The sequence below is a fragment of the Dermacentor variabilis genome, chromosome 8 (genome assembly GCF_050947875.1).
Source record: "Dermacentor variabilis isolate Ectoservices chromosome 8, ASM5094787v1, whole genome shotgun sequence".
NCBI lineage: Eukaryota > Metazoa > Arthropoda > Arachnida > Ixodida > Ixodidae > Dermacentor > Dermacentor variabilis.
The window spans coordinates 103,785,589-103,805,072 of NC_134575.1; the positions used below are offsets into that span (position 1 = coordinate 103,785,589).

At 43.1% G+C, this 19,484-nt stretch overlaps 1 protein-coding gene across 1 annotated transcript in view; it reads left to right on the forward strand.

Moving 5' to 3' along the window:
* The first annotated feature begins 6,437 nt into the window (after positions 1-6,437).
* The window catches only part of LOC142591510 (uncharacterized), a 70,543-nt gene continuing 57,496 nt past the window's right edge, over positions 6,438-19,484 (forward strand). Inside the window, exons 1-6 of the mRNA XM_075703833.1 lie at positions 6,438-6,468; positions 11,667-11,702; positions 14,807-14,900; positions 16,475-16,701; positions 17,861-17,908; positions 18,751-18,786. Coding sequence (XP_075559948.1) covers positions 6,454-6,468; positions 11,667-11,702; positions 14,807-14,900; positions 16,475-16,701; positions 17,861-17,908; positions 18,751-18,786 — 456 coding nt within the window. The 5' untranslated portion in view covers positions 6,438-6,453. The remainder of the gene's footprint in view (positions 6,469-11,666; positions 11,703-14,806; positions 14,901-16,474; positions 16,702-17,860; positions 17,909-18,750; positions 18,787-19,484) is intronic.

Genomic DNA, 19,484 nt, shown 5'->3' on the forward strand with positions numbered 1-19,484 from the left:
TTTTTATCTTTGGTCCCAGCCACGCGCTGAGCGCTAATAGGAGAAGCAGCAGTGGGCAGCACATCCACTATTTAAACGCAGCTGACCTGAGGAGTCCAGCTGAAAACGCCGTGCTCCTCTGTACCAGGTCACGTCCCAATAATACGTACGAAATGATTGCGTTTAAGACAATTGTCTTTTCAGCTGCTCTGGTAATTTCAGCCATCGCTGCGCCATCTGCGGCTGACTGTAAGTACGGACTATACCGAAATACTTTGCCGGCGTGCCGTTTTGTGAGTAGCTAAAATAGAGAGCTGCAGCTACAATTTATCGCTTTTGGCAGGTGACCTCCACCACTGTATAAATCCTTTCGGCATCAGTCATTGTCGGCACCCGTTGAAACGCGTTCATGCGTCTGTGTATGAGTGCTCGGTAATTATGTTTCCGAGGAACGAATCTTTTTAGGCATCAAACGCTTAGCAGAGGCACATAAAATGAGGCACCACTTTTCAGCGTGATGAGCCGTGTCGCTATGTCTCACTTGTTCCCAACTCCGCTCGCTATCGAAGCCCACTTTGCAAAACTGGGCCCATATCCACAAAAGTATATCGCACTTCGATTAGTTGTAATAATTGTAATTGTGCAGCATCCTGATTCTGTACATACAATTAGCGTGGGCGGCCAATCAATGGCAGAGAGTACTTAAAAATGCTTTGGCAATCCTGCCCCCGTGTTTTAGAACATTGTTGCAAGTTCAAACAGCCATACCATATACAGGTTAACAAATTCTTAAAGAGCACCATTCTGTACCGGGAGTACAAAGGAGCGTTTGCGTACCGTTCATTTTTGAAAGAAAGGAGGACGATTGAATTATTGGGCATATGCGCTTATACATCCTGATGTCTGATCAATCAATATCATATTCTATTTTCTAAACAAAATTTGCTGAAATTTCCTGAAATTTGGAAGCCAAACCCAGAACCTCTGCATGACACGTGGTATTTTCTACCAGTTAGGCTACGGCAATAGCTTTTCCCTTGTCTTTTCTCAGGTGTTTCTGTGAGTGAGCTACACCAGCGTCACTCAAGGCCATACTGGTGGATGTAGAATAGTCGTTCAGCCGCAGGGCTATTGGCCTGCAACTTTGCCTACGTCATGCGCCGCGCCTCTCGCCAAGGCGAGAGTGAGACTCACTAACATTCCCGGAGCAGGATTTCACCTGCGGTGAGATGAACTTCTACATCCGCCACTATGGTTGTGTGCAAGTTAACACTTCGGGGCTAGATTTGAAGAGATGTTGTCAGGTCGTTTCTCATCTGCCATCGAGGCCATCAAGTGCGATGTCCAACACTCATAGGGCTGGTTCTGTGAGTGTTCGACAATTACCCTATTGAAGAGGACAGGGACGACAGCGGCCGCCATTGCTGCATTGATGGAGCTTGGCACACCTTATGGGAAATTAGTGGGTTCTGGATTCGGTTTTGCCTTGATTATTCTCGCCCGTGGCAAAGAGGCACTTGTGGCACTGTGCGAGCACGGCATCAACACGTGCCTGTTATTGCGTCATAACAGAGCGGAAATAACGGAATTGAAGCCCGACGCGCCACGATAAGTTAACCATGATAGTACCAGGATATATATGTTCCGCTACGTAGAATAGCACAAATGATAGGAACATGATGTAGAATGGGCACTACTATGGCTCCTACTCCTCTGTTTGGCCATGAACACGCAGTTTACCTACCGGCAAAAAGACCATGAACATGTTCTTCTAGTACTTGTGTTTGGAAATCAGTATAGCGAATGGATGGGTTAGTTTTTTTTTTCTCAGGTGACGCACCAGCCATCGGAGTATCCAAATGAAGTAAAAAGAACACTGGTTATTCCAGGCAATAAAGTGCGTGGAATAATACATGTTACCCAGTAACATGTATTTCATTTCCACCCAAAGCGTTGCCGCGAGTGTTTGCAGAGTCGTGGTACAAGAGGGATATGCCCAACTAACCTCCTTCCGATATGCCCTAATTTCTGTGGTTGGTGAGCGCACAGCTCTATTTACTGCCTCTGTAAATAAAGGATCATGAAATGACGTAAACATTACTCTTTATAGTGAAACCTTACCCCAGTGATTTGGTTGTTTTATATATTCTACACTCAAAGACACTTGTTCACCTAGTGCATTAGTGCTCATACGTATTTTACATGTCTGAATTACTTCTCAGTTGTATGTAATAATATATTTAAAAACTAAAATAAACACAAAAATTCTATGAGCAAAATTACTAAGAGCAAAAATGCCCTCATGAAACAGAGAACCCGTGTCAGCAAGGAAACCTTTTCTCCGCACCGAATGTGAAAATATTTGTGATGAACTTAATGCTGGCTGTTTCTCTTCGGTGTTCCTTGCAGCATCATGTATAGAAGTCACTTTGCCGAATATCTTGGATTTTGGCACGGTAAGTGTAACTTCTACGCACTAAGAATTCTCGGCCTCACGTTGAACCTTTGCCGCTGCGGAATCCCTGTACGTTCATAAACACAGCTTGCCCACCAATTGCTGCAGCGATGACGACAAACCTTGCCTTTAAAGCAATACACCAGCGAAACTAGAGAGTGAATGCATGAGTCTAGAATTAAGACATATTTAATGAATGAACACGAAAGATAAAAATACAGCTTTTCACCAGGTAGCCACCAACAATCACTCAGTTTATTTGACGACATTTCATTCTCGGAGAATAGCGATTACCTTGCAGTTTATCTTGGTACGAATTGGTGGTAAATGTTCTATTGGTGTGATAGAAGTAATGTCGTAGTGACTACGACGATTCTACAGCATTGATTGCCATCCAGTGGCTCTGCTCAGGGTCTTACATGCTGTATAAGAGGGCTAGTGTATACAGAAAAGCTGTTACAGTACAGACGTTCTTAACAGCAAATTTTCGTTGTAGCTAACGGTTTACATATATGTATATTAGCGGAGTAGGCTAGCGAAGGGCAAAGAACGCAATACGAACGAACAACTGTGAATTCGGTACCAGATGAAACGGATCTACTTCAACTCAGTCTAAGTGAAAAACAGAAATGAATGCTAACTCATGGGCATTTTGGTATGGTATTAAAGGCATTGTAGCCCGACCAGCATAAGAAAGACTTGCGACTCAGGTGGGTTACGTATGCTTGTCGTGCTGTGCAAGTGTCAAATGTCTGTACCGACCCGCCAAATGGTGACTGTTCGGTCTTATTATTTGTGCGCTCCTGCTTGCCATTAGAAATACACATTTCAGCACTAGTTTAAAATCGGAAAACACTGAATTATTTCTCTATGCGATAGACTACTGCAGCTATCGCATCGGCAAACGCTTAAGCAGATTAATCGCATTTATATGCAGTATCAGTTGCGTTGATTGTTAAGTTCCGAAATGGTGTACGGAGAACGTCTAAAAAGAAAACACGTTTTCGCATGCTTTGTAAAGTGTCCCTGGAATGGTTTAGACAAATTTTGTAGGCGGATAGGGTAGGTCTACAGTAAAACCTTCGCGTCGCAATATTATCGTATTAGGAACGCTATGGATGATTACAAGTTACCTTTTCCCTTATCCTGCCTTTTCTCCTCAACAAGTTCATCGAGTGATCGAGGTTAATCTCCGCCTTCACTGGCCATATGTCATGATTTGACGTCCTCTCGTCTCCTTCCGGTGTTTTCACGCCAACGCACGAAGCCTCTTAAACAGAGACTTTTAGCCTGTCCGCTATTCCCGTAAACGGGAGTGGTTTGGCCGAATTGCCAGATTTGCGGGGGCATAAACGTGAGCGACCGGAGCGGTGCAGCCACGTGGTAGCGTAGTGTTCAACCAGACAAACACAAAGCTAAAACTGCAGTAACCCACTATATCCTCCTTCAACACTGATGCAAATTTTTAGCAGTGGCGTAATTGTGAACCCTATTACGCAATTGTCTAAAATTTACACCGGCAGCTAAGCAGAATAGAGTAATTACCTTTGTGTTTGTGTGGTTGAGTTTTGCGCCACCAGCTGACGTCACCACTCCGGCCGCTCACGTTTACGCCCCGACCATCCGGTAATCCGCCCAAACCGCTCCCATTTACCGGAATAGCGTACAAGCTAAAAGTCTCTAATCTCTCCAACAGCGCCGCCTGACCGCCAACCCAGAGAAAGAGCCACCATAACATCATTTACTGCGAGCTTTCGGTAGCAGTGCCGAGCGTGTCCGGTATTCCGATAAACGCAGGCGTGCTGAGCATTTTGATGCTTAGGCACACACGTAAATATAACCCCTCCATACTACTGCGGCTGTCATAAAAGGGCTTTGACGTAAGCGTGAGGCGGCCTGAGTGGCCCACGCTGTGCAGCCACCTGGTGGCACAAAGCTCAACCAGCCAAACACAGAGCTAATACTACTGTAACTAACGCTAAACAATTTTAAACATTTAGAGATACAACGTGTTCACGATTGGCCTGCTGCGGGAAATTTACACGAGCAGCAACGTAGAGTACACTTGGCTAGTGTGATATTATGTCTGTGCTTGTCTGGTTGAGCTCTTTGCTACCAGGTGGCTGCACCTTCTGCAGGCTCAAGTTCACGCCTCCGTCCATGTGGCCAAACGCCCAGTCCGCCTGCGTTTACCGGAATACCGGACAGGCTAAGTCTCTTTATTGTGGTAGCAGTCTTTCGCCGTGCAGTGACCGCCTCAATGACGTCACTACACCTTGCGCCGATCGGATACCGACAGTCTGCTGCATTGCAGTCACTCTGCTCGCTTGTTGCCCTGCAGAGAGATAGGATGTTGCAGCTTCACTTGGTGCGAATCGCTACGTCTGCAGCCCATAACGCAACAAGGGAGATTCATGGTCCTCGCGAAAAGAAGCCTCGGGAACAAATGTTGCCGAGCAGCTCGCGTGAACACGCAGAACGTTGTAGCTCAAGCAAACGACACTTGCTGTCTGCTGGAAGTGCTGGAGTGTAATGATAAATTGTTTTGTGTTCTCATTCAGATGCCATTTTAACGCGATAGCATTAAAGGCCGCGTGTCGCAGAAAATACGGCGTTGCAGACGGCGACGTTGTCCTTATGAGAAAAAATCATCCCGAGCCACGCTTACCGATCCACGCAGGCCCTCCGCGTGGTGAATAGCGTTACTGAACTAATTGAATTTCTCAAAGTAAAATGTTCCAGAAAATTTGTAAAGTACGACTTGAGTAGAAGTTGGCCAGTTAATTGGACAGTTCACCCGGCTGACGTTACGCGAGCCCAATTCGTAGATGGCAACGGGGTGGCTTTTTTGAAAACCCAGGGGATCGGCGCCGTTGCGATCGGTAGCGCATGCACATCTTTAAACCTTTATAATGAATTACAAGATTGGCACGGCTCGCCTAAACATGGTCATGAGCACCTACCCTCGCCACTAAGCTTTTTTTGTATAATATCGTCCAAATCATTTGACGGTCCCTATCAGCGTTTTATTCCCCAGCAGAGCGCGAAAAACGTGCGAAAGGCGGAACCCGTGAAACTGCCGCATTGTTGAATACATTTCGTACCACGTTTGTGCTGCTTTCTTCGTAATGTGTGCATCTCGGAACGATGCGGACAATAAATGTTAGTCAATCCTTCGGCGTCATATAATTGCCCGAACCCTGTGTGACTAATGCAGTTCATAGGCAAGCTCGCAAGGAAAAAAAATACAACACATCCTTTTGCAATTTAGCTCGCATCCCGTCAACAAGGTTGCCAGTAAAAGGCTATTACAAATATGTTCATTTTATTTCTAGACATTTACAACGCAGGAACACGGCGATACGCTACTTACTCTTCTTTATAATATGTTACCCTTTGGGCAAAATGTAAGCAGTAACTCGCCGTACTAATTAATTATTTGTTATTTCTTTCTTCCTCACCAGCGAAATCGGTGGTCCCCTGGAAGACGCTAGGTCGCGCTTCATAATGACATCTTACGTCCTTTGAACATGACATCTCTATATAGAAACACTCAGGAGTGCAGAACGCTTCCCAGGCAATAACGGCTGCCTTCAAAGTCTTCTCTGGGGGCGGAATGATAGCGTGTCCTAGATGTTTTTGAGCAAGTCATTCAAAAATTATTTAGGAATTGTATCTCCTGCAATGCTGTGCAAATCATTATCTCCGAGTCGGCTCACAGTTGCTTCTCGGAATGGTTGCGCCATACCATTACGCATGTCTTTCGCTTGAAGGCCACTTGATTATTCCAGGGGCGCGCTTATTGTACGTAACAAACATAAACTGATCAATCGACACACAATAATATCTAGCCGTTTTTCCGAACACTCATTCTTTACGATGTTTCTACCAATCCTTGCCGGCATCCACACTTTCTTTCTAATACGAAGCAACAGGCACCGCTTCATTGAATTTACGCGCAATAAATTTTCGCTAATGCACATTCTACGTCATTTCAGTGCTTGGGCCAACCTCAGGACATGTGCACTAACCCGGTAAGTAGGCACTTCTGTCATCGTGGGCAACAGTATTTCTTGAAAAGTGTTGAGACACATCGACTGACTCATTTATCTGACAGCCTACCATAGTCCGCTGGAGACAAGCATATGAGCCTCAAGTAAAACCACCCGCGCCGATCACGCACACATATATAAGTAAATAAAACATACAATAATCAAATAATAAATCTCGTTGTGCACATTTCGGCAGGCGATCTTCTTTTGCCGGCTATATCTCAAGGTGACAAGAAATAAGATAGCAATAAATTCAACACTCTGCAGACATTGGATGATACTCTGGACAGAGTCAAATTTTGCCATATTGGCAACTAATGCAATAGCCATATTCTGAGCCAATCAGAGTTGCTGTAGAGGCCCTTTGGTTGAGTCAAAGGTGACAAGAAGGCAAATCCGACAACATAAAATGATTGTAGTTGACAACGTGTTTTAGGATAGACCCCTGTGGGATTTTATATCGCTTAGCTGTGCATATATTTGCCACGTACGACGAAATTAGTGAAGTTATTATCCTGCTTTACGGAGGCTTAGACGCCCCTAGTTCCGTCAGCAATGGTGAAAGAAAAGTTTTCCTTTCTTCTAATGGATACGGTCAATAACAAAGGCTATGAGGTTGTGCTTGTGATTTCAGTCGGGGATTCAAATTATAAATCTATATGGAATGAGTTCGTTATTACTAACACTCATCCGATAATACACGAATGATTATTCTAATACCTCCAGTTTTTATTGCGATTAGGATTCTCTCCATACTTCAGGCAGTTTAAGTAATCTATCTTTCTATGTATCCTCTTACTCCAGCCCAATGTCTAAATTTTCTACTTGCTTGTGTCACTAAGTATGTGTTCGTTGTCCGGATGCCGTGGTGTGTCTTACTTCATCCTCATTGCAAATTTCTAATACGGCTCCCCTCATGACTTTGTCGTCACTCCTCTTACGCCCGCTCACATGACCGATATCTTGAAATAGCCTGGACCAATACGCGTGGTACCATCACTGTCGTCGTCGTTGCATGGTCGTCGCTCTAGCTTCCTCATCTGACAGTCACTATGTTACTGTCACTGTCGCTGTCACTTCCTCATCCCGCCATCGCCATCACATCAATGTCTTCATACCGTTGTGAGGCCATCGTCGACATTGCTTGGTCATCTCATTGTTTTACTGTGTTTTACAGAATCGCTCAGCGCATTCCATTATCTCTAACTTTCATCGCACTGCTAGCGTAACTAGCAAGAAGTCTAGTCTAAACTTTCCTTTACTCGCTATTCAACCAAAGCTCTTGCGCCTCAGCCTCTTACAAAATGCATCACAATAATTAACTATTCAACGCACTTTCTATCAGACTAGCTCCCTTCATTTCACCGTGCCTAGACCACATGCCAAAAGTTAGCATACAACGTATAACGCTGTCAATTAGTACCAGTCTTTCGTTCCTAAAACATGCCATGGCTGGAACCACACTTCTGCTACGTTACGCAGCATTACATACAGTGATCATTTCCGCCCATCACTCGCCAATATAATCTGAAGAAGATATTCTTCCGTGCTCCTATCTGTTCCGTTTGCGCATTCCGTTGTTGCGTTATTATTCGTTTGTACGTCTAAAACACCATTTCAGCTGCGGAAAATATTTATTTTATAACATGAGTGTTTATTTGCTCATTGTGTTCTGCTTTATTTTGCATTTTTTCCAAATATGTGCGATGATAGCCCCTCCCCTCTTTAGCATATTGTGTGCCCTGAGGATAGATAAATAACTAAATAGATAGATAAATAAATAAGTAAATAAATAAATAAATAGCTCTGTTGAGGCAGTAATGCTACGCGCTAACTAGCACCACTGTGAACTTTGATATCACTGGTGGCTTTGTATTATGTGCATTGATAGTACACTTCACAACAGTGATTGGCTTATTTTAGTATATATTTACAATATGCAATTTTCCAACACTTACGTTTGTGGCCCATTTACAGCCATGCTATATATCTCATTCGCAATTAATTCTTTCTTTCACAACTGATCTCCACTTTCATGGCACTCGGTGTCCATATCTGGTTCTTGTGCCAATGAATACCTCTGACAACATACGCTTGTGAATCGTACCTTGTCAGTTGTCCGAAGAGCCAGAACAACTGTCACAGCCGGCGATCAGTAAATGTCATTTCTGACATGTTCTTGTCGCTACTTTCCTTGAACATTTCAAGTGGTGAACAGTGATAAGAATGAAAACCAGCTGTTAAGTGTAGGCAAGACACGCCACATAAGATTACGTTGCCATATGCATGTCAGGACATCCATTTTGAGCACATAATTTTGCAATAAATATCCTAAAAATGTGCCGTTACCTTGAGTGCAGATATACAAAACATTTTATTTTGATTACACAACTACAAGTAATATCTCAAGCCGAGAAAATGTGCAATTTAGGCATGCTGCACTTTGCGCTCTTTGATGAAAATTTGTGCTGCAAACATCGCAAATTTCGAATGTGTTATTGCATCACAATATTTCACGGCTTTGTCCATGACGCTGACTGTAGTACAACCCGAAAGAACGCAGTGATTAACAAGCTGATGCAGACCTCAAGTGGTCGACAGTGGCCTTAGAGTACGGAAGAAGAATGTACAGCTGAGTGTTATGATGAACTGCCAATAAATGTGTCAAATTTAGATATTCCTACTTCAAGGTGCTGAAGGCCCTATTGCCAAAATGCCGGGGTGCATTTGCCCAATGTGCGCCCACAAATTGCAAGAGTCAATAAATATGTATTTTTCATGACAGTAGAAGCACGTTCGGTGCTGCAAGTGGGAGTAGCTGCTTCCGGAGTCGTCGCTTGCTGGCAATCTCACTCGGTGTCAGGCATGGCTCCTTGTCAGGCTTCGTATTCGCCGTAATGCAGGCCACAAGATGAGCTTCGATGTGGGACGAACGGCTGTAAGGACGCTGCTTCAAATTCTGTTGCAATAAATCATAAAACGAATGGAATCATCAGCTCAAAGCAGAAGGACCAGTCAAAGATTTCCTGAATGTCTTACTGCAGATAACGCTGTGCAGCATTATCTGCAAGCCGAATGTCTCAGAAACCATCGATTTGCCGACGAGATTGTTCTAATCAGCAACACTGCAGACGTGTTGCAACAAACAATAGAGGAGCTTAACAGAGAGAGCCTAAGAGTGGGGTTGAAGGTTAATATGCCGAAGACAAAGAGATTTAGGATCGCCAGTCAGCCTCTAGAGTCGGTAAGGAGTACGTGTACCTAGGTCAATTAATCACAGGAAACCCTGATCATGGGAAGGAAATTCACAGAAGAATAAAAATGGGTTGGATCCCATACGGCAGACATTGTCAGCTCCTTACTGGAAGCTCGCTATTATCATTGAAAAGTAATGTGTACAATCAGTGCGTTTCACCGGGGCGGACATACGGGGCAGACACTTGCAGATTGACAAAGAAGCTTGAGAACAAGTTAAGGAACGCGCAAAGAACGATGGAACGAAGAATACCAGCAATAGCGTTAAGAGACAGAAAGGGAGCGGTTTGATTCATAAAGCAAACGGATATAGCCGATATTTTAATCGACGTTACGAGAAAAAATTTAGCTGGGAAGGTCATGTAACGCACAGGTTAGATAACCGTTGGACAATGAAGGTTACAAAATGGATACCAAGAGAACGGAAGCGCAGTCGAGGACGGTAGAAGACTAGGTGAAGCGATGAAATTAGGAAATTGGTGGGGCTTGTTGGAATCGGTTGGTGCAAGATAGGGCTGATTAGAGATAACAGGGAGCGGCCTTCGTCCTGCAGTGGGCATAAAATAGGCTGATAAGGATAATGATGATGATCATAAATAAAGGAATTATTCCTGAGCCAGTGCTGAACATCCCTTCAACTATAACAGTGCCCTGAGCTCGGTTATCCTGAGTAGCAAAGTAAAATACCTTGACGTGAATTGGTGACAGATTAGGTACACAGAGGTTTAAGTTAACCCGAAGCTTGGTTCCCGTGTTTGTTTGTTTTTTTATCTTTGGCCCCACTGGATAGAACTAGGCCTATATTCACAAAATAATCTTACGTAGAAATTCTTTGTAAGAGCAAGTTTTAGCCAATGTTCATGCTGGACATAACATTAGCGATGCCATCAGGTCAATGGCACAGAGTAATAGTGAGCGAAATGATTTGTGAGTTTGGCCTCTGGTAAAAAAAAAAAAATTTCGCACACTAATATGTATACACCTATGTATGCACAAAACGGCACTTGAGCAATGCGAGCTGTAGGAAGCTGCCAATATTGCCGACTTATCTATATTATTTAGTCTAGTTCACATAGCACCACTAATTGATTCCCGTTATTAAAGCACCTAAGGCTACACAAAGAAAATATCGTATTTTAACGATACAGCCAAGTGTGACCATTCTGTAATGACTTGATATTTTCGTCTTTACACAAACTGCAACACGAACAGCTCCCACAAAGACAAATTATCCAAGCAAAAGCCATAATAAGCGGAGGTTTCATGCTTACTACTACACCATCTGTCTTGTAGCCGTAATGGGAAATATAAATCATCAACTAAGCAGTAAGCGTGAAAAGTGACTGTCACGTTGCTTTCTGCTCATGTACTAATAATAATGTAACAATGCGAGAGAGAGAAAAAGAGAGAGACAGAGATAAACGAAAAGCGAAAGGTACGGATGTTAACCAAGGGCGTGCCAGGTTGGCTACTCTACATTCCGGCATGAGGAAAGGGGAATAATAAACAAGAAGGAGAGAGAAGAAAAATAATAAAGAATTAGTCGCAGTGGACGTTCATAGGTGACTGACTCTGTGAATGTACCAATATGAATTCCTGAAATGCAATAAGATTTCGTTACTAGAACGCTTCCCCATGCTTCATCAACGGTCCCTTAAAGTGCCTCGCCACCCAGTATCAATTACAAACTCGCCCATTAAGTATAGCGCTTAACGAAACCATAGTGCAGTGATACATCAAGCCAGCCAATTGTCTGAGATTACTAATGGGCCGAAAGCAGCGGAGGGCTACACTTCGCCAAGGGCTGTCGACCCTTTCTCCTATATGGTTATGCATAAGCACTACTTCATGAATTGCTGCATGGGGAAGGCGAGTGGCACTTTTTTTTAGTTTAATGTAATCTTTCTGCTTGTTTCATTTTCCAGGCGAACGTGGTGCAGGTCACCGAAAACATTTTTCTTGTAAGTAACCGACACCATTTGTAACACGTTTGCAAACTTAAAGGGGCTAAGCTGTGCCCGCAAATCTAGTCGATGTGTCAAGTTACCTGAACACTTTTTTTACGCGAAGAACGTTTACAGGACCACTTGAAACTGCGGTTTTAAGCTTTGAGGAATGGTATTCTTGTCGAAAATTTTAGGCTGTTTTCATACGCAGGTCGGTAATGACAGGCATGACGCTTTTACTGTGCTTAAGGAAACATTGCGCAGGGATAAAGTAAGTGCAGACAACGGTGAATAAATATTGAAGCCAAGATAGGATGGTAATGCATGAGAGCGTCTCGCTTTTAGTTCGGCATTCATGGAACGCGCATGCTGATCATAACTTGATTACGAATATTTCGCAAGTTTCCCGGCAATGTTCTCTTGCAAGGTATTCGCACAGACACACCTGTTGCGTCGTGGTAGCGCCGCCTCTAAATTTGATCAATGCACCCACATTACAGAACCTTGTCTCAACACTAATCAATCAAAGTATGGCAGGAAGCGTCTACTCGTTTTGCGTCTTTTAGATTCGCCACCCATGGAACAGTGATTACACTAACCGATACAATATTGCGCGTGTCATGAACGCCGAATAAAAACTATGCCCATTTAAGCAAAAGAGGTAAAAAATATTTAGGTGCAAGTTGACCGCCACAACCTTGCCAAAGCCGCAGATGAAAGAAGTCAAAATATCTCTGCTACTTCTAAAAAAGGAACGCGTATGACAATCAAACCATGTCGCTTCAACATTTTTCAAATTTGATCGGATTATCTCTCAGCCCTGTGTTATTTTCCCAATACGTATTGGTCAAGAACGTTTAGACTATTGAGGTGAGATATAGTGTAAAGCTTGTTTGCGAGAAATCACCTTCTGTTTCGTAAAATAGGTACATTTAACCGGCTCTGCCCTCACATATTTGTGAGGGCAGAATACGTTTAATTGTTGCCAACTTCCAACGTTTTAATTTTGACTATGCGTCGTAATATATCTAGTCGAACACACTTGCACTAGTAGTGCGCATTATTCGGCAGCCGTGCTCAGTCGAATGGAAAACAATGCATTATGCATTAAATAATTACTGTGCCTTTGTGGGACAACGGCCCTATAATTATCATAATTCCCCATAGTAAAGAAAAACCATTGGCTACCTCACAGCTACAAAATTCTTACGTTTTCGGGAATATTACGTAATCCTCAACAGTTGTACGGTCCAACCAAGACCATTGTTCAGTTTACGCTGAGGAAGCCGAACGGATCAGCTAGCGCCGTCAGTCCTACAGCCGCGAAGTGTCACATTACGTTGCTAACGCTCGCAGTGTTTTGTGCGGCCTTACGAGAGCTTGTTAAAAATCCTCTTGTACTGTTCACATTCCAGGACCGTAGCTACTGCTTTCGAACATGGGATAAATTAATGGGATAATGAAAGGAAATGAACATGGGATAAATGAATGTTTCTACTTTTGCCTCACGCTTCATTTTTGCGCTAGACCTGATTCAGTAGTTTCGTGCACCCTTCGTCTATTGTCAAATAATAATTCTAAATTAGTGAAATCGAAAAACTGAACGCGAATCTTTCAACATGACAGTGTTCGAGGCCCCATGTCGCAGAAAATCTGGCGTTGGCATCCCGCGTCCAGCGTCGACCACCTTGTGATGGAAAATCCATTCCGATCAACGCATACTCAACCATACAGGCCCTCCGTGTAGCTAAAAGTGCGCACTGAACAAATTAATTTTTTTAAAGTAATACGCACCTCAAAACTTTTAAAGTACGATTTACACGCAACTCAAAGGAACGATAGCGTCGGATTGCAATTTCAATATACAAGAAAACATATTATTCTTACGCTGAAGCTCAAACGCCGACCCCTTTACAAACGTTTCTAGCATGCAAACATCGTCATGCCCGGTTCCTGCAATACTATCCAGAGGGCGCCAGCAACCGCGCATCCTCGCATCCGCGCAAGAGCCCGCGTTTCTACGAGAAAGCTCGCCTTCGTGCATAGCGTTCGCTGCCAGCGTTTGCCGGCAAACATTACGTTTATACAAGCTGCACTTGCCGGGAACTGCAAACGTTTGCCGGGAAACCAGACAAGCAGTCAGAGATCGTTGAATGCTATCGCGTTCCCCCCTTAAAGACGAAGTTAAAGCGTCCTCCAATTTTTTTTATATGGCTTCTTGCATGGAATGGCGTACCGAGTATTCCTGTACTTATCATTGAAGTCATTTGCTTTTACGGCCATCTTGAGATATACAACTTTTGGACGGCAATAAAGAACTAAAGCAGCTGCGTGAAGCTTTCTTTACCGAAAAATTCAACTTAAAGTGGTTGTCTTGTTAACAATCTTATCTGAAAGGTCTGGATATGAAAAGTAAGTTTGATTGAGGAGTTTACAACTTGATTGACAACACTCGTAGTTCTGTTTGCTTAGCATGTCGTCGTAAATCGAATAGTTTCTTCTACGATTACAAGGAAGCTAGAGTAACGAAGTGGGCGACCTTCATGTAACAAGATCCTTCGAAAATAGCAGATTTTTTTTCTATTAGATGGAGCACTAAAGTGTTTGCAGCTATAATTTAAAGAAGCAACTACATGTTACACCAAAGGCATCGTTGTCTAGGGGGGGATATGTAGAAACCGACCCAGAAGAAAAAATGTTGCACTTTACACTTAACGAGACGGCAGATCTCTACGAAGCCTGAAAACAAGAGAGCTTAAAAAATAATTGCAAATTTGCATGCAAAAGCGGCTCCAGCTTTGCATGTACGCTAATTGCCCAGCAATTCCTCGCCGCTTTATATTACATCACCGCGGAAACATTGCTCGGATGCCTCCAATAGCTTTAAATATCCGTTATGACTTCGCCTTAAACAATATCCAAAGAATTTACATGTCATCACGTTGAGTGAGGTTATAAACTTTATCTCCTAATAAGGAAAACTTTGTCACAGTTACTGTTAATGAAATAAATTGAAATAATAACGTAATTTAACCATGGCCACTAATTAGAAACTGAATAGCAGTTCTTGGACAAGCTTTAAAAAATGAGTTAACCTATTGTGTACTATCGATTTTCAGTGCGCTGTCAAAGGGATCGCAAACTTTGATATTGGATCCCAGCTGTTTCTACTAGAAGGCATTGTTACCGAAGTGCTGCAGCGGTTTGGATTCGGTGAGTCTTGAACCGTTCACTGGGTAGGCCTTGAGCATATCACCACAGCAATTTAGCAGCTATATGCAATCTTAGCGAGGTGACACGTCAGCCAGGCGAAGAAGCTAATATCGTAGTAGTTGTAGTACTAGTAGTTGTAGTAGTAATAGGAGGAGGAGGAGGAGGAGAAGGAGTAGTAGTAGTAGTAGTAGTAGTTATAGTAGTAGTACTGGTAGTAGTAGTAGTAGTAGTACTAGTAGTAGTAGTAGTAGTAGTAGTATCTTTGTGTATGTTTTCTCACGCAAAAATACAGAACGGACAGAAGTAAATAGCGCTCCGTGTGTCTGACAAAGGCTTCCGCACACATACAGTAGTTTGCAAAAGGCACACATTTCTTAACGAAATCAGATGTGACGCATTGCATGAAAATAAAAAGGAAGATAACGTGTGATGATAGGCATTTCCTCAAGAAAGGACAGCTAATAATTGACAGTTGTCATACACCACCAACACCTGTAAAATGCGCTCTTGTCTATGCGCGACAAGTGTAGTGTCCCTTAAGTACACTAAACGTTAGTTAGCTATCTCTGTTTGGGCGCCGACTCACTTTCTTACTTTATAAGTGCTTTCGCCACTTCTCAATTTCCTATGAACCGACCACGTCTTGCGCGTAGCTGAGTGCCTCCCTCAAGTCCAGGACGTATGTGCTGAAAAACGCAATGACGACGCAAAAGGAAAGTAAGGGAGTCTCGGTGACCGCTTAACACATATTTTCCCCAAGCTTTCACCTTTCTTCAATACGGAAGAGCTTGTCGTAGAGTCTATACCATGACGGGCAGGGAAACCTATAGCGCTGGCGTTATGTTACGATCGAAGTGTTGAGAACGCACAAGTTGAACGAAGGGACAGCTGATAAATGAAGCCGATTTTTATTTAAACGATCAATTCCTAGCACACCAAGTACTTGCTGGCAATAATTGTGCTTGCGCCTTTGAAAGTGGTTACAGCGAAGAATGCTACACGGAGGGAAGCATCAGTCCGTGCTCCGCTTTGCGCTTAAGTTCATCCAGCGTAACCAACGAACTAGCACATATGCTTACATTGGCTCTTTCTCGACTTCGAGTATGCAGAACATAACCTATTCATTCCTGACGGCCCTCATGGAGGTATTAACCAAGTGGGCTGGAGGAAGCTGCTTCGGCGCAACGAAATTGCAGAAATGAAGACGAAGTATTGCAGATCGCCGCGCCTCGCCTTCATGCTGGGCACGAAAGTGATCGCTACAGTGCACCACACGATGTATATGATGACCAGTCTTTTATATATATATATATATATATATATATATATATATATATATATATATATATATATATATATATATATATATGTGTGTATGTATATATATATATATATATATATATATATATATATATATATATATATATATATATATATATATATATATATATATATATATATATATATAATAAATTACAGCTCGACTAAAACTCTGCGTACACAAGATTACAACATGTGCTTTGGATCTGCATTAGTTTTTTTTCTGTTTCGCGTATCTTCCACGTGTCTGTTAGGTCCTCTGGTCAACGCCATCTACTCACTCTGCAAGAGCGTTGGCGGCATGGTAGGCGCAGTGTCCAAGGCCGGCAAGACCCTTTTCGGCGGCATATTTGAACCCATAATTGACGTCGCCACCGCTGTCCTGCCACTGGGGGACTGCACGGGCTTGACCGTTGCAGGCGAGGTCATGTGCGGAGCGCCGGTCGTCCTCCGTTTCCCCAGCGAGTTCAACATTGGAAGAGTGGGTGCCGTCCAAATTAACTGTCTGTAAGTGCGCTGCACATGTCGGTGTAGATGGGTAACTAGACACCGTTGAGGAATGAATTGATATGCTCGGTAAAATGGAGGAGTACGCATTTCGCTTGCTCACCAATACTGAAGTTTTCGAAAGAACAAGAGTCGCAGTTATAATGCGTAGCAGCCACTCTTCTGCAATAGCGCCTATAAAAATGGACGATGTCCAAAACAGTGCAAAGCAGCTTTCGATGATAATTATAGGACGTAAAAGCTTCAAAAAGTCAAATGCTTGCGTAGCTGCAGGTTTGCGCGGAGATTTATGACTATAGTTCTGCCTTGCACTCTTGTTGACAGTGACTGTACAATATGATATGTCTAAATGCATCCGATAATTCGCGCACCACTGTGTCTGCACAGTTCCTAACGTTTCAATCTTGTGAAAAAGCGTCGTGCATTCCATAGTCGGTACAGGGCTGTGGCAAGTGAGCAAGCTCTTAATCCTGACAGTGGCACTACGTTGTCACGCCACTATCATTTACACGGCACCTTGTGTGCAGAGTGTATTGTTTACCAAACGATAGTGCGATCACATAGAGCACGCCGAGGAACGAAAGTTTAGGTGTGATTAGCTTGGAGTCTCTGTTCTGACAAGGCGGGTTCTGGTTGTTCCCGGGGATGCTTGCACAATCCCGACGAAGTATCCAAGGTGTTGAAAAAACAACTGCGTGCCACAAATTTTTCGAACCTACTTCAACTCCTGGAAAGCCAAGGTAAAGATGAGGCATGACCGACATAGCGCGTCGCTTTGTCGCAAGATTACAATATCAGTAAAAAGAAAGAAAGACAGTGGCACATTTCGCGTTCACTAGAGATGATTCGCATTGCATCGATGATACATTCGTGAACCTGAGTTAATCGAATGATCTAGTAGGTTTCTATGAATTATGTTTTCTTTGATCGATAAATCATTGTCTGGTCGGGCTAGGAGGCCGTTTTAGAGCGTGTGAATGTGGTTGCTCAATAAATGATCAATTTCCAGGGGAGCCCTTGTCCAATACTTTACAACTGGTTCCACTTTCGTTTTACCGCTGGGTCTCGTAGCTGCCATATTGCACATATTCGTCCAACAATCACTTTTTACTGATATAGACAATTACTCGCAGTGCCTGAACACCACGGCATCGACATGCGTGGGAACACACCCGAATAAGGTATGTGTCGTCACAGAGGTAGTGCGGCCTCATCTATAACTAGAGTCGTATAGATCTATATATCTACAGCATCGCATACATTGTCGTGCTAAGTTGCTATTAAAGTCAACCTTTCCTTGCCTACTATACTTTTTTTTTTGCATGGTGGTCGGGTAGATCGGTATCTCGCCGAATGGTGCGCACTGCCTTATACAGCACAACATTTTGACCGACATAATAGTGCCATAGGCACATCTTTCGTCTACGTGATCACGCAGCAGCATAAAACTTTGAAATGCAAGATCTAATCATGCATACCTCCAAAGAAAACAGGCCATTCAAGGAAATTACGTAGAAAATTCAACAACTTCGCTCTTTTTTTTTATTTGGCGATCTTACTTCACGGTGGGCAGCACTGGGTATATGCCCTGTGGGTGCAAGTATATAGCAGACTTAAACGCACTTCCTTGTGGATGGTATTTATTAGTGCATACACTTCCCCTCATTTCTTCCATCGCCTTAGCTATCATTACCTCATTGCTTTGACGTCCTACGGCGTAAATCCTACCTTACTGTGTGTTTATATTTCTACCTGGCTTTTGAATGGTACAGTGCATAAACATAAACATTCCATTAGACTACAGTTGCGGCATGTGTATCCCATATACATAAAGAGCGCATCAGATTACACGTTGTATATGATGAAAAAAAAAAGAATATTCTGAGCTTAGCATGTAGTATTGAGGTTATAATCTAACCCTTCACAAAAGTTAACTTCACACAATTGTAACATTGACATTAGAACTGCATGTTCTTATCGTACCAGACTTTTAATTGATTACGTGCCATTTTTTTCCTCGCAGGCCTTGGTTGTGCAGCAGTTTTTCCAAACAGTCACTGTAAGTACCCACCGGAAAATTTTCGCTCGGCTTTAAAAGGTGTATTTGTGGGTGTCACGTGAGAGCTGCTAAAAATTGTGGAAATTCCATCTTAGGCACAGGTCAAGCTGACTGAGAAAATAGGCCTATATTGAGGACATTTACATGCCACTTTTCTCCGCGCGCTTACTTAAGTGGGCGCCTGACAAAAGCTGAGGCAAAACATTCGTGCCATCTTGTCTGTTGGCTTCACACCAATGCTTGCGACTTTGAATTGTCGCTTTACTGTCTATTATAATGAGGCGTTCACGCCTCAGATCTGTTTTTGCACATAGTAAATGAGTTCAGTTTTGTTTTGTTCGTTGGGAATTTCTGCATGCTTGCTCATCGCACCGTGTTCTCCGCCTCGACATATCTTCTTGTTGCTACTCAAACCTTAAAGGATACTAAAAGAGGCACTTTATTGTCATGGTAACGACGTCATGTGTTTCCAAAAACAGAAATAAGTTTCAAAAATAGTATGAATCTCGGGGACGTAATTAAGCTGGATTCAGCAGTGAGTTACGCGCATGTCGCAGTTCTAAATAGGGATGCATTCGGTTTGAAAACGTAGTGGTAATTTTGTTCGTTAGCACACTTTCTGGTATCATTATGATAACTTTAGCAGTCAACTTCTTTTGACCGTGAAAGAGGGGCCAAGTAAATACATTTTTGGCTAC